This window comes from Castanea sativa, chromosome 1, assembly GCF_040712315.1.
Source record: "Castanea sativa cultivar Marrone di Chiusa Pesio chromosome 1, ASM4071231v1".
In the NCBI taxonomy this organism is placed as follows: Eukaryota; Viridiplantae; Streptophyta; class Magnoliopsida; order Fagales; family Fagaceae; genus Castanea; species Castanea sativa.
Genome location: NC_134013.1, coordinates 69,687,540 through 69,702,973, shown reverse-complemented (window position 1 = coordinate 69,702,973; position 15,434 = coordinate 69,687,540). Strand labels below are relative to the sequence as shown.

Genomic DNA, 15,434 nt, shown 5'->3' with positions numbered 1-15,434 from the left:
TGAAGGAATCAACAGAAAGTTCTCTACCGATTTGGAAGGGTGGCAACCTAGTTGTTTTTTGAGAAAGTGATGGCTTGTGGTTAATAACTTAATATATTCACACTTATGGTTTGATTCCAAAATTCCAATTAACCAAAATGGGGAAAAAGGTTTGGCCCAACATGCTGATTCTTGATTTCATAATACTAACAACGATTCACGTTCCTTATCACCCAACTAAGTGATAGATATGTAAAACTTAAAACTTTACCTATTAATTGTATTGCAACATGATCCTTCACTTTAGTTTGTTTCTTCTTCAGTTAGTAGGTGGCCTCAATGATTACTCAAAAACTTTGGTAAATTAGATAGTGCTTGTCATCACTGGGGTGCATACATTCTTGTTCTTCGTTGCAATGAGAAAATCTTTTTAATTGTCTGGTAAAAGATTCTTTTACCAGGAAATTAATTTGGAGAAGTGGATGAGCAAGGAAAACTCATTATAGTGACTTAGTAACATTATCAAATTTATCAAGAATATTTGTAACTCGGTAATATTGTCTAATTCTTCCACGGACGAGAAGAAGGACCTCATTCAAATCCTCCTTCCCAACCTGTTTAGTTAAAAACTAAAAATACTTGGTTAAACTCAAATTATTTTAATATCACTAAAATAAGTTATATCAAACTCAGTAAGTTATTTTGACTATACTAGTATGAATGGATTTTTGCTACGTTGAAACTCTTTCATATCCCCTAGCTAGGACAGATTGATGAACTGTGAACATTTCCATTTTGTGGACCGCACATATATATAATTCAATACTTTTTTTCGACCTATGGTGACACTGAAACATAATAAAATGGAAGACTTTGGGGCTTTTGGCACATGATATTCTTCCATGTGAGTTGTTTAGCATTGAAGGGGAAACTAAAGCGGCGTGATTAACTAAGTACTATTTTTTTTTTTTTTGGATTTGAGAGCCTGGGACTTGTGCTCTTTTTCTTTTATTTTTTTAAGTAGATCCAATGGTTAAAAAAAGACCATCATTATTACAAATATTCTTATTAGGATCTCATTAATTATTCTCATTTATTACATTTTAAACCTATCTCTAAACCCAAAAACGTCTAACTCTCTCTCTCCGTTTTCCTCTCTGTCTCCTCTACCATTGCTCCTCCACCATTGTTCCATCTCTACAGGTTGCCAAAGGAAGAAAAAAAAAAAAAAAAAAAAAAACCAAGCCGAACACTAACCAAGCTCTCTCTTTGTCTCCTCCACCATTGCTCCTCCACCATTGATCCACCTCTACAGGTTGCCAAAGGAAAAAAAAAAAAAAAAAAACCAAGACGAACACTAACCAAGCTGAAACAACAATCTGAGAGAGAATGATATTTGCTCTTTTAGCCATAGTGTTGAAGTTGATTTTAGTTTTTGTGTTTAATAAAAAAATAACTGCGTAGTTTTTACTGTGTTTAATAAAAAAATAACAGGAGACATTTAATTACTTGTAACAATTATATTACTTGTTCAAAAAAGATAGCAGTCAGAGTACATGAGACATTTAATTTTTTTTACTAGTCTGGCAATATAGAGATTAACTTGAATTGACTCCCTACTTTTTACTTTTATACTTTGAAAATTCTGAAAAATTGCTTACTGTATCGGATGGATTTGAATACTATCCTTATTCTTCTAATAATGAAGTTGCATAATCTAATCTTTGGCTTGCTAATCAATGTAATCATTGATGTGTATTTGGTGATTATTTCTATCTTGACGTTGTGGATTCCCAATTATGATATGAGATTGAAAATATGTTTCTAAAACCTTCAGTTGTTTATAGGGAAGCATATGAGCAAAAACCTCTAATGTTGTTCCACGGTTTTTTTTTTTTTTTTTTCCTTCTTTTGCCGGCAATCTATCCATGGAGGTGGAACAACGGTGAAGGAGAAAGAGATAAAGAGAGAAACGTAAAGAGAGTCAAATATAACACTTTTTTTTTTTTTTTGGGTTTAAAAATAGATATAAATTATAATAAATAAGGGATAATTAATGAGATCTTAATCAGAATATCAGCATTAATGAGGGTCTTTTTTTTACCATTAGATCTACTTAAATCCAATGGTTTAAAAAAGGTGTAACTTGAACCTATCTCATATATATACACATACATATATATTCCCATTTACTTTTTTCAATCAAGAAAAATGCTAACCGATGCTCTTAAGGTACTTCTTAACAATCCATTTAAAGAAAATTTTTATGGGAAAAAAAAACAATTTGACAGTTTTTTCATTTCTCATAAAAATAATATAAAAAATTTCCTAAAATTGATCATTATTAACCATTACTTAAGGCACTCATTAGTATGACCCTTCAATTGAATATCATATTAACCTTAGGCCCCGTTTAGTTGGAGTGAAAACAGGGAGAATGAAAAAGAAGGAGATGAAAATAGAGTGGAAGATAGAATTTTCTCTTGTTTGGTTCAGGAAAAAAAAAATAAGAGAGAAAAAAAATAGTATGGAAAATAATCCCTCCGGGCCCACATAATTTTGTCCTCCTAATTTGGGAAGAAAACTAAGGAGAAAAGATGATGTGGGTAATAAATTATACAAATATCCTCATCTTTATTATACTCACCTACCCTTCACTTTCTCTTCTCTTCACATAATAATCAATTTATATAAACTACATTTTACATCCACCTACTTTTCTCTCCAACCAAATAAAAGAGTTTTCCACCCCTCCAACAAAACACACATGAAAAAAAACAAAAACTTTTCTATCCTTCCAATTTTCCATCCTCCTACTAATTTTTCATCTTTCCACTTTTTCACTCCTCCAATTAAAAAAGCCTTAGGCTGCGTTTGGTCCAATGTAAAATATTTTCCAAGTGTAAAATAATTTTAGGTGAAAATATTTTCGGGAAAAGAAAATATTTTCTAGTATTTGGTTGCATTTTAAAAATTATATTAGAAAATAATTTAAAGTGTTTGGTAACATTTTGAAAATGCAAAATTTCTACTAGTTTCTCCCATTTTCTTAGCCATTTTCTCAGCTCCCAAACAAATTTTATAATAGAAAATTGTAATACATAAACTTTTAAACAAACAAAAATCAAAACAACACCATTCTCAAAACAATAAATCATTCGGTCAAACTAAGAAAGAGAGGAGGAAGAGAGAGTCATTGCAAGCTCGACGGAAAGGGAGAGGTAGATTGAGAAAGAGAGAGATCGGTGGTCAGTGGGTCATGGGCGACAAGACCAGTCCAGCGGCGGTAGGCTTTGGCGATGCTATCTCACGGCGCAAGCTCTATGCCGCAATCTCCCCAGTGCCAACTCGATGACACAAGATCGCAGTGCTTGGGTGCGATAAGACCAATGCGATCTGGAGTTGGGGGCGGTGGTGCGATCTGGGGTTGCATTTGGTGCTCGGTCTTCTTGTTGGTTTCTCTCTCTCTTCTATTTTCTTGGTCGGGGTGGAAATCATTTGAAAGTAAAATAAAACTTGAAATTAATTTCTGGCTTGCTGGGGTTATTTTACAGTCAACGAGAAAATTGATTTCCATTTAACCTAATTTTTTGTGCTTACCAAACACATAAACTGTTGTAAAATAATTTTTTTAAATTCTTTTAAGTCAAAACAAACGCAGCCTTAAACTGTTGGTTGTGATCTCACGCTATTTTTGATTGGTAGCGCATAGATTCACGGGTTGTCCTATCGAGCAGGTTTACCATAATTAGTAATTACTACATTGCTTGGGAAGTTATTATTACCAGGGTGTATCTATAGCACTTGTCAGTGCATCCATAGGCCACACAATAATGTTAATATTCATTGGGCTTGACTAGCCTCAGAAACGTAAGCAGCAGAAGGTATTGAACATGGTCTAGCTTCACCAAAAGCCCGGAGAAGGCATTAAAGAGGTTCTGTTCAATGATGCTTTCTGCACGTTTGTAAATGACATATTTTAGAAAGAGTAATAGCAAAAATTATTTTATAATATTTTTATAAATTATTAATGTAATAAATTTTTATTGAATTTTATTTGGGCCGATTATTGGCATCGTTTTGATATTATTTTTGTGAGAAGTATAATAATTGTCAAAAAATTAGTTTTTTTTTTTTAAAAAGTGTTTAAAAATATTTAATAAATCAATATTTTTAGGGCGTCCATTTATTTTTATTTCCTTAAAGGAAATACATACTTTTTTTTTTCAAAAACAAACACAAACCGAGAGGGAATGAAATTTTTACATAAAGATATTAGATATACTATAAACTCTACTCAGAGGCTCTAGGTTGGAGTCTAACTTCTAACCAAAGGGAAAACAATATAACAAAAAAGAGAGGGAAATAGTGAGTTTTAATTGACTTATTGACCAAACTCCTAAACACCACACTTTTTTTTCCTTATGTATGGTGTGTGTGGGAAAGTAAAAAAACCGAGAAGATGGGGAGTACTACATAAAGCAACTACAAAATTCAGAAACATAAAGCAACTACAAAATTCAGAAAATGGTCGCGTTTGTTTAGCTTTAGCTTGTAAGCTAAATATTTAGTTTTTATATACAACTTTTTAAAATTTTATTTTTTCACTTTTTTTTAAAAATACAAGTATACTTTATTACACTTTTAGAAAGAAAAAAAAAAAGTTGAATAAACTATTCCTAAACAAACACTTGATTAAATTTTGTTTATTGAATAAAAGACTTGAGTTTGAATCCCGCCAACTAAAATCCTTATTGATATATCGACCTAATAATAAAAAGCAATCATTTATAAATATAAATCTTATCATATCTATGAAAAAAAAACAGATAATAAATAAAATGGGAAAAAAAAATCTCAAGCTAAACTTTTCCTGTACACTTATTTATATTATTTGGATTGTTCGTAAAGTTCATTACCCCTTCGAAATAACATTGTCCATGAATGTATAAACTTATTTGAGAAGTCGATCTAAGGCTTGCAACATGATTAGATTTTTTAATAAGTTTTTGTTCCCAGATGTTGAAATTTTTGAGTAAGGGCTGCGTTTGACCATGGAATTCTAAGATTGAGATGGTTAATTATGGGATTTGCAGTAAGATCTTTGAATTATTTACTAGTTAAACACCTTTTCTGAGACAAAGTACAGCTGCTACTTGCTAGTCCTTCTATTGATTCCTACAGCTCTGAAAACTTGGTACAGTTACCAATCCAACTAATAAGTGTGGTTATAACTAAAAGTCATTCATTTCCCTATTAACAATGCTGAATGGCTGATATGTGTATAAATCTACAAATTGGAGCTGTATCATTTGCAAGAGAGATCTCTATAGGTACATGCATGTCTAAGTCTTATTCTGCAATTCCAGGAGCTGGATTATAAACAACCTTCCATAACTGTGAAGGTCTTGCTACCAAACTCTTCATCTGGGGTCTCCTTGAAGGCCATTTTGTACCAAAAGGGGGAGGCTCTCACTGAACTTAAGAATAGAAGCAACCTAATTGGGCTCAATTCTCAAACACATTCTTGCACTCTCGGTGATTAGGTAAGACCAACTTCATCAAGAATCAAGCTTGTAGCTTTTTCAAATTCAAGAAGGCAGAAAAATTTGAACTCCAATCCTTGAAATACAGTCTAATAAGATACAAGATTGAATTCACCACACTATAATTGTATGTGTTATTAGTGCACTTAGAATACCTTTCATGAAATTGGATTGGCTATGAATGGATCAGGAAATGTAATTTTTTATTCATAAATTGCATAAAAATCAGAACCCAAAACTTGTTTAATTGAACTTTCGATTATAAAATAAAGTAATTAAAATTAAAATTGATTAATATTATCCTAAAAAATTCAGAAGAAAATTGTATAAGATATACAGTTTGTCAAATAAACTATAAAATATCTTGATGCGTGTAGATTGGGAACATGATTTTGATTTTTTTTTTAAGGATATCCCACATGCTTAGGACAATAAGATGCTTTTGGTGGGGTCCAAGTTTGATGTGATACGTGGCAGTCCAAACCAAAAAAAAATAAATTCTATAATTTTAGGATGATAATTAGTATTAAAGTTCTATAATTTCATTAGTTTCAAATTGCATCAATTATTTAAAATTCCTAATCAAATTCGAGAAGTTTAGGATTAAAATTGATACTTTTTCAAACATCTGGGTTAAATTCAAAACTAAGAAATTATAAAAAAATAATTGGGGTAAATTATATATTTGGTCTCTATCTTTTACGTTATATTTTAATTTGGTCTCTAATCTTTCAATTATGTCAATTTAATTCCTAACCTTTCAGTATCGTCAATTTAGTCTTTGTTGTTTTCTTTTGAATGAAAATTATTAATGTGACTAATAGCCAAAAAAAGAAGAAGTTTCCATTATGTAGTAATAAATTAATTTTATACTTTGGTTGTTAATCATGTTAGTAATTTTCATCTAAGAGTTAACGTCAATATCTAAATTAACTCGACAGTGAAAAATTAGGACCAAACTAACGCAACTAAAAAATTATGAACTAAATAAAATATGGTGTAAAAAGATAGAAACTACATAATTTATTTTTTTTTTGCTAAATGACTACATACGCAGTATATCCAAATAAATTTTAACCATTTTAACTTTTAAAAAAAAAAAAAAAAATGAAGCTTGAGGCCCAAGGCCCAGAAAAGGTTGGTGTCGCGGTCTCGGACCGAGTGGTTGATGTAATTCCTAGACCGATATTAACAACGAGTGGCTGTGAGTGTGGCGGGCACAGCTTAAAAAAATAAAAATAAAAACCCATAAAAAAAAATAAACAAATAATCCCCAAATCTAAATTAAAAGCAAAAGATTAAAAATTAAAAACCACCCAAAAATATATAAATATAAATCACAAAGCGCTCTGTTTTTATCTCTCTTTATTTATTAGGAGTACTAAACTGAGAGTCACAGGGAGAGCTGTGTGTGTTACTCCAGTTTTGGCGATGATGACTACTACTTCTACTACTACTCTTCAAGTTCAAGCTCAAGCTTCTTCTTCCTTCGCCATTCGCATTCCTCCCTCCTCCTCATTCGCTTCTCCTCTCACTCGCTCTCCTCACCGCTTTGTCGTTCGAGCCGCAGGTAACCCAACAATTTTCTTCTTTATTGTTTAACTTTTTGAGTAATTTTGTTTCAAACATTAGTTTCTGGATGCTTCGACAGTCAGTGTGTGTGTGTTTTTGTGATATGCTGTAATTGAATTTTAAGTGTTGAAGTTATAGTTCTACCTGTTTGTTTCTGACGAAAATCTTATCTGAAAAAATGACTTAAGTTTGGTTACTTACTGATTTTCCTGTTTGTTTGGTTGTGACATTCAAAATGAATTTGAAAACTTTTTTTTTTTTTTTTATTTCATTAGCGCTAACTCTGTATAATCATATGAGAGAGAGAGAGAGAGAGAGAGAGAGAGAGAAATTTCATTAAAAAAAAAAAAAAAAAAAACCTCAAATGGGAAATATTTTCTATTTTCTAGGCCATTTAGGAGCCTTAAATGGGAGAGTAGGGTCTAAATTCAGAATCTATGAAAAATATTAAGTAGGAAAACAATTGATTTGAGCAAAAAAAAGTTATCATTGGCAAAGTTTTTCTAGGCCATTAACTATGGAAAATTTTTTCCTTTGATGTGACAAACAAAACAAAATATCTTCTTCTTCTTCTTCTTCTTCTTCTTTTTAATTTTAATTTGATTTGAATTGGTTTTTCTTTCAGTGGACCCTACGGAGAAGTCTATTGAGATAATGAGGAAGTTCTCCGAGCAGTATGCTCGTAAGTCGGGAACATACTTCTGTGTGGACAAGGGAGTGACTTCTGTTGTTATCAAGGTACATATTGTCAGTGGATTGAATTTGCCACTGTATTGTGACAATGAATACTGAATTCGTGTATGTGTTTTCCCTTTTGCATATTGGAATTCTTCGCTTAAATATAATGTTTGACACTCCTCATCAGTATGTAATATGTATATGTATATATATTAGAATGTGTTTGGGAGTATTGGGGTAGTGGGATGTAATAAGTGGGGAACTTGGGTAGGTATTTTAAGTTTCATGACCTTAGTTTCTATAACACCCCATAAGCACAGTTGTGTGGTTTTGATAACATACTGCTCTAGTGCTTATGAGTTTCTCCCTAATGCAGTTTGTGAGTTTCACCCTATTGCAGCTACATTCTTCCTTCATTATTATTTTTTAAAGTACCAGAAATGTCCCGTGGTGGGGCAAAAATCTTCTAACATGAAACTGTGACAGCATCCTACAACTCTGTGATACTTGTTTTGGCTTTGTAACCGCATTTATGTGTTATATGACATGGCATTGTTTTGGGTATGGAATCATTTTGTATCAGTGTGGGTTGAGTTTCAAATTCAGCAAATCAGAATGTAATTTAAGGGCTTTGCAATTTTGAATTACAGTGTGAACTGCAACATGATTTACTTTATACTATAGATTAAAGCATATTACATCTGATGAATGGCATCATAAGTTTATGAGAGAAGCATTTTTCTTATCTTTGTGAATTCTGATATCCTGTTGGTCATTAAAATTTGTTTTATAGTTACTTTATTAAGTTGATTTTAGCAAAAACAATTTATCAGTGCCTTACCACTGGCCATTGAGTGTCTAATCTGTGTTTGTGTTCAATTTTGTCTCCTAAGTTTTAGAATAGAGGTCCTGTTTTTCTGTCCTACCTAATTAAATCTCAGGGGAAGAACCAAGAGTAAGGTATAATATTCTCTCGTATAAAATAAGCAAGATGATTACATCTGGATGTCTATCTTGTCAAGTTGCTTTAGTACTGTGCATATTTATTTTTATGAACATAGTGCACATAACTGAGGCTCTTTATGGAAAGAACTGGTTATCAGGCTGAGTTGATCTTTAAGAAGTGAGGCACCAAATGTCTACCAAGGTCCAAAAATGGATAGCTTCTCATGTTCCCATTTGGTTTTAAACCTTTATCCAAGAATTCTTCTTTTATATATTGTGTTCTGTCTTTCAGACTTTTGCGAATGAGGTCATTGTATTCTATTTTCTCCTCCATGGGGCAACTTACCTCCAATACCCTGTCAATTGCTAGTAAGTCTTTTTGGTGTTCCAAACTTATTATCCTAGCAAGGGAACAATTCTAACCAATTATATTAATTCTACTAGCCTCTTTTTATAAGAAAGAAATTTTATAGAAGTATAGAAACAGCACATCCAAGTATATAGGTTGTGTACTTGGAAGGCATCACAAATCAACTAAAATTAAAAAAAATAAAGAAACTCTAGTAAATTATAGATGGAATAACCATATAAAGTAGCCATCCTATCATTGAAGGCATGTAAGAAGATCATATTAAGATCTGTGGTGGCTTGTTCGACTCCTTCAAATGTCCAGCTATTGCTTTCTTTGCAAATGGTCCACATTTAGCACAAGCCACAAAGGGATTGCGTTCCAAATATTACCATTCCAATGTCTAGAAACACCCCCCCCCCCCCCTCTTCCAACAATCCAATAAATCAATTACCCCACAAGGCATGATCCATTGCACCCCAAATAAACATAGCACTAGAGACCGTAATTCTCTTGCAATATCGCAATGTTGAAGTAACGTTCGAATGATTCTCCATCTTCTTGCACATACAAAATGATTCCACAACTAGTATGTTTCTTCTTTGATAGTTGTCTATCGTTAGAATTTTCCTTAAGGCTGCTGTCCATGTAAGAACTAAGAAACAAGCTAGTTTAACCCTCCAAATACCTTTCTGTGGAAAAGACTTCATACCTCCAGCATATAGCACTCTATATATGGATATTACCTTGAATAATATTCTTCTTAATGGCATTCAACAGTTCCAGCCTTCAGTAACCTTTGTGGAATAACTGTATTTATTATTTTACATTATTTTACTACCCTGGTAAGAAAATGAATGAAATTCCTAAACCAAGGAGAAAAAGAGATAATGTTCTCCAATTACATAAAGTAAATAAATCCTAGAAAGTAAATGATTAGGCCTTAGACCCAACTGGTAGTAGACTCCATCTATGAGGTCAATAGTTGGGCCGTCTTCTTCTTGCATTGTGGTCCAAAAGTTTACATGATTGCAGCCTTGTATCTTGTGTCCGCAACCACATTGATAAGAGAGTTCTTAAACATAGCTTGTTCTAGTATTTTGCTTGGATGACTGGTTGCAACTTCTTATGGCCCATTGCTGAATATGTTCTCTAATTATTAGGTGTGAGATATTCATGGTAGAGCACTGAATTAGTTTTTGCTTGTCAGTAAGGGATCCCTCCCAGTCGTGGGAGTTTAGTGTGTTTGCCTTCTGTTTTAAATTGGTTTCCCTGATAATCTGATGGCCCTTCACATTCCAAATTGTGAGTTCTATCAAATCATTTTGAATGATAATGTATGCATGATGACTTCTTAAACACACAGGCATAACATCATTGATGAGATGCATTGGGTGCATATGGTCAGTGGTTCCATTGTCTCATGTGGTGTTTATTGAGAGAAGCGATGCCTGGTGCTTTGAGGGTCAGGAAGTCAGCATGATGAAGTTGAAATACTTACTTCTAAAATCCTTATATGAGTGGACTTTGTCCTCTTTTTCCTTTTCTATCTAGGGGCTTCTAGAATTTTCAGACTCCTTGAGCTTCTCTTAGCTGCTGCCATTTGTTTTTCACTTTGTTTATTTGTTTTTCATTTTCCTTTCTTTTTGTGCTTCCTATTTTTGTATACAGTCTGTGTTTTGTAGCACCTTCTAAGTTTTTTCAATGAAATTAATTACTTATCACTGTCATATCTATCACTGAAATGATGTTCTATTTCGGGTTTAACAGTTTGTTACCATTCAATGTAAATTTTGTTCAAAATCTAGAAATTGATTCTCTCTCGAAAGATCAGAAAGATACAAGTAGTAGACATGGATGCACTGTTGCAACTTTTTCTCATGGATAGTGAAACCAGATCTTGCTTAAATTTAGGGATGCACTTGATAAGAACACAGATGATTAAATGTGAAAAATGTCATTTCCAATCTGATTTTTAAATGTTGAACTCATTTTGTTGTTGATTACTATTCTGAGTTTCAGTCTTTCCATTGCATCTACGTTTAATTGTTGAAAACCATTTAGTAGTAACATATTTAAAAGAAACTTATCTTCAAATTTGAACAGGGATTGGCTGACCATAAAGATTCATTGGGTGCACCACTTTGCCCTTGTCGGTAGATATTTTATCTTTGACTCTTGTTTTTTACCATATATGTTACTTTATGTGCAATGCTTCCTGTGGATCTCTAAATGGTTTTTAAGGTCAATATCAATTTATATACATTCATTTCATAATCCAAGTATGCACCTATTTTGTTTCAGACATTATGATGACAAACCTGCTGAGGTTGGGCAGGGGTTTTGGAACTGTCCATGTGTTCCCATGAGAGAAAGGTAAATATATATATATATATTATTTCAAAGTGATATGCAACAAATTGACAGATGCACGCATTTGAATGTTGTAGTTGGATTTTAACATAGTTGTAATCCTTATAAGCATAAGATTGTTGGTACTCAAGTCGATGAACTTAAAGGTAAACCTCTTTTGTTTTCAAGGATGATTGCTTGTTGTTGCCAAGATTCTAGCAAGGAAATCAAAATCATGCTTTGCAATATCTTGACCATGCTTGTTGTGAAATATAAGGGCTTAATGACTCCGGATTTATGTTGATATATTTTAGTGCTTTCATCATTGGAATTATGAAATTGAATTAGTGTCATGGTTCAGTCATAAGTCGAACTTGAACTTTTGGTCAGTGATGGCAATTTTCTCCCTTCGTCTCTCAATAATAGTCTATACTTCCTGTTTTTTGGCTGTATCTAATTAATAGTTCATTGTCAAAAAGGTGTAGACTAATTTTTTACACTTCCTATAAATAATGGCCTTTTTCAATTGTATTTAAAAAAAAAAATGATTGCCTTTTCACTTTCAAAATAAATGTGAGGGATAATGTTGGAAAATTAAAATACTGGGGTGGGTAAGAGGTTTTTTTTTTATTACTTTTCCTTAAAACTTATGTATTTTTAAGTTGGAATATTATTTTGAGATAGAAGGACCATTTACTGTTGGTAAATGATGATATAGTTCCTAGAGAAGTAGAAATCTTTTTTGTGTGTTCTTTTTTTACTAATAGAAAGCATATTATAGGATTTAAAATTTAAGAAAAGAGATTGATATTGTATGTGTAAATAAACACGCACACACTAACTTGATATAAAACCATTAGAGAGGACATAAGATTTACAAGTACAGAAGTTTCAACTTTTTTTTTTTATAAGTACAGATGATTCACCTTTGGTTGGCTCAAAGTCTCCCCTGCCTTATGGTGTGGAGTTTAGATTATTCTAGCAACAAGAATGGTTAGATTCTATAGAAATTCAATTGCATGGAGTTAAGAGGTAGGCAGGTAATGCTATATAACAAAAAGCTGGCTTAGGTTGTTTCCTTTTGTGCCAAAAAAAGAAACCATTTGCACTGTTAAGAAGCAGAATATGGATGCCAATTGAGCTAGCAATGGAAGATAATGTCCTCCAATTATCTTACAGACCCTTAGATTAAATAGCAAGACAGCATATAGATAATATGAGTTTGGAGCAGATGTTAATTTCAGTTGAATCCTTTGCAAAAATCCTACCAGTTTAAGTTCTATTGGTATCAGTAGCAGCCCATAGCCAGTGCAAGGTTGGGCACAGTAAATTAGTTGGAAGAGTTACGTGAGAGAAATGGACAAAGTTTCAAGTAAAAATATTGTTGTTGATGAAATTCTATTTAGAGGCCACAAGGATATCCATTGAGAGTATTAATTAGCTGTTCCAATTCAGGATATGGGTGGCAGAATGTATTGGGACTTTGTTAAATCTTATTGAAATGTAGATTTGCTTCAAGTAAAATTTAATACTGACTAATTTTAATGTCAGTTGAACGTTATGCATGGGTGAGATATCAGATTTGCATTATAAAATTCACACAATAATTTGTATCTTGGTTCTCTTTGTCAAAATGATTAAAGTATATTGATGGCATCAAGATTTGTTAATGTCAGAATATATCTTTTGTCTAAGCCATGGCTCTTATGTTGTTCATAAACATTTTGAACTCTATATTGATCTCTATAATATGTTCTTCAATGAATTGGATGATTGCTTGAAAATTTGCATTCTGTAATCTGAGGAATAGGTATTTGTTTAACTTATCCCCAAAAAATTTATATATATATATATAATGGTAAAAGATATTACTATTAGAGGTAAAAGTTACTTTTTCTTGAACGTGGCTTGAGAATTGTAAGCTTATCTATCCATCTAAACCTTTAAAATGTGAACTTGCAAGCAATTGCAGATCCTTTTCTTCAATTACTTATTTTCATATTTGTAAATTTGGTCTTTCAAATTAATCATAAGATTGCCCTTGGCAGGAAGTCCAACATTTGAACTTGCAAGCAATTGCAGATCATTATTTTCTTCAATTACTTATTTTCGTATATGTAAATTTGGCCTCTCAAATTAATCTTAAGTTGCCCTTGGCAGGAAGGAATGCCACTGCATGCTCTTTCTTACTCCTGACAATGATTTTGCTGGGAAGGAACAGGTAATGATTTACATGTTTTATTTGTTCTCTAGATTTACTTTGATATGATACTCACTATATCAAAAGGTGGAAGATGTTAAGCTCTTTTCATAGGTTGGACTTAACATGTTGAAGCTTGTTTATGATGCTGGATAGCCATCAAATTTTTTGAAAACAAAGACTTCGATTTTAGACAGTCGCACCATTTGTTGACATGCATGCACTAGTGCACCTGCACTCACAGACACATTTTTTGGTTATTTCATCGCCATCATCTTCATCATCATGTTCTTGCAATAACTGCAACTATTACTACCACTAAATTTCTTCCAATTATCATAGTTATAATTATACATGTTCTAACTATATATGTTTCTTCTTTGGCACAAATCCAACTTTGTTTTGCCATTGCAGACTATATCCTTGGATGAGATCAGAGCAACAACAGCAAATATATAACATGGTTTGGTGTATCATAATTACTTGTTTAAGCAGTCAATTACCTGTATTAGGCAAAAAATAATCATCATTGTATGTATATTTGTATCCTAATCAGGATCCATATCTGGCTTTTCCAATTTCCTATTAAGTACTTTTAATTTGCGTAGTTCTCTATAGTTCTCAGTGCCACAAATGTGAGAGAGAACTTAAAATGGAATGCTGGGGGCCCCGAAGTGTAGACTTTTAACGTCAACCCCACAAACAAGGCAATCGCTGGTTCTCTATTATGACCTCCTCAAGAAAAGAATAGTTGGGTTCATAACAAAAGATAAATATTGATTTCTTTCTATTCCTTGGGACACTTTTTCCTTACTATAGCTAGGACCTTGACTTGCATTAGGCATATCGTATTCTTATCTTATTGGTATTACCACAGCAATAATAAAATATTTAGGGGGCCCTGGTGCCTGTCTATTTATACTCCACTAAAGACTTTTGTTCTGTATGAATGCAATGATAGTCCTCAAAACGTATTTACGAACTTTTCTTAAATAAGAACATGGTATCAATCATTTTCGGCCATAATATTTGCATGGTTATTGTAAGTGCACAATTTGTACCCGGTTCAATCCTTAGATGGACTCAGGCCCAAAGAGTCTTATATAATGAAATTTGTAGAGTATAGGTTTGAAACTTAGATTAGGGATATTGAAGAGTTAATAAACAGGCTAGAATGCTGCGATCTATGCGAATAATAGATAAATATGACAAAAAACTCTTCTCGGACGTAAGCCGATGACTACTCGTATTGCCTTTCTTTCTTTAAGCAAAAGATTACAATTTTTAGTTCCAAAAAAGGTCCCCCTTCTGCTTACCTCTCTCGTCTTCTTATATCCCTCTTCTTCTTCCCTGTTTCTTCCACATGTAACACAGATTTTCCTCATAGATACTTGTCCCATCAACCACCTTCTTGAAGTCTTTAAACAATAGCTGGAAGGCTGAATATTACTGTTCAGAAGTCATTCCTCCATTAATGCGGTCAGGGAGGTAGGTGCAGGGCCTTTAATGTGGTGGTAGCAGTTTTTTTCTCTTTTGGTATTTCTCACACGTTCCTCCTTCTAATGAGTGCTTGGATCACGCTTTTACCCAACAGATCTTCTAGAATTCTATCTCTAAATCCTTTACCCAACAGGCCTTTGTTGGGCCCGTCCGAGGAGATACTCCTCCTCGGACAACTCCTCTGCCCCTTGTAGCGCGAACTGGCCTATGGGCCTCGAAAATTGATTGAATAGACTTATACCAACAAACCAGACCCAAGGCCCAAATGTGCATTTAAGCATTTTTACCCCCCACAGTTATAGCACATCAATTG

The 15,434-nt window shown here is 33.0% G+C and overlaps 1 protein-coding gene across 1 annotated transcript; it reads left to right on the top strand.

The window, feature by feature from the left end:
• Positions 1-5,298: 5,298 nt before the first annotated feature.
• Positions 5,299-14,228, top strand: LOC142622839 (ferredoxin-thioredoxin reductase catalytic chain, chloroplastic). Its single transcript, XM_075796396.1, has 7 exons — positions 5,299-5,525; positions 6,902-7,095; positions 7,723-7,835; positions 11,176-11,225; positions 11,374-11,445; positions 13,582-13,642; positions 14,036-14,228. Exons 2-7 carry the CDS (start codon positions 6,957-6,959, stop codon positions 14,078-14,080), a joined length of 480 nt encoding a protein of 159 aa, XP_075652511.1. The 5' UTR covers positions 5,299-5,525; positions 6,902-6,956; the 3' UTR covers positions 14,081-14,228.
• The last annotated feature ends 1,206 nt before the right edge of the window (positions 14,229-15,434 follow it).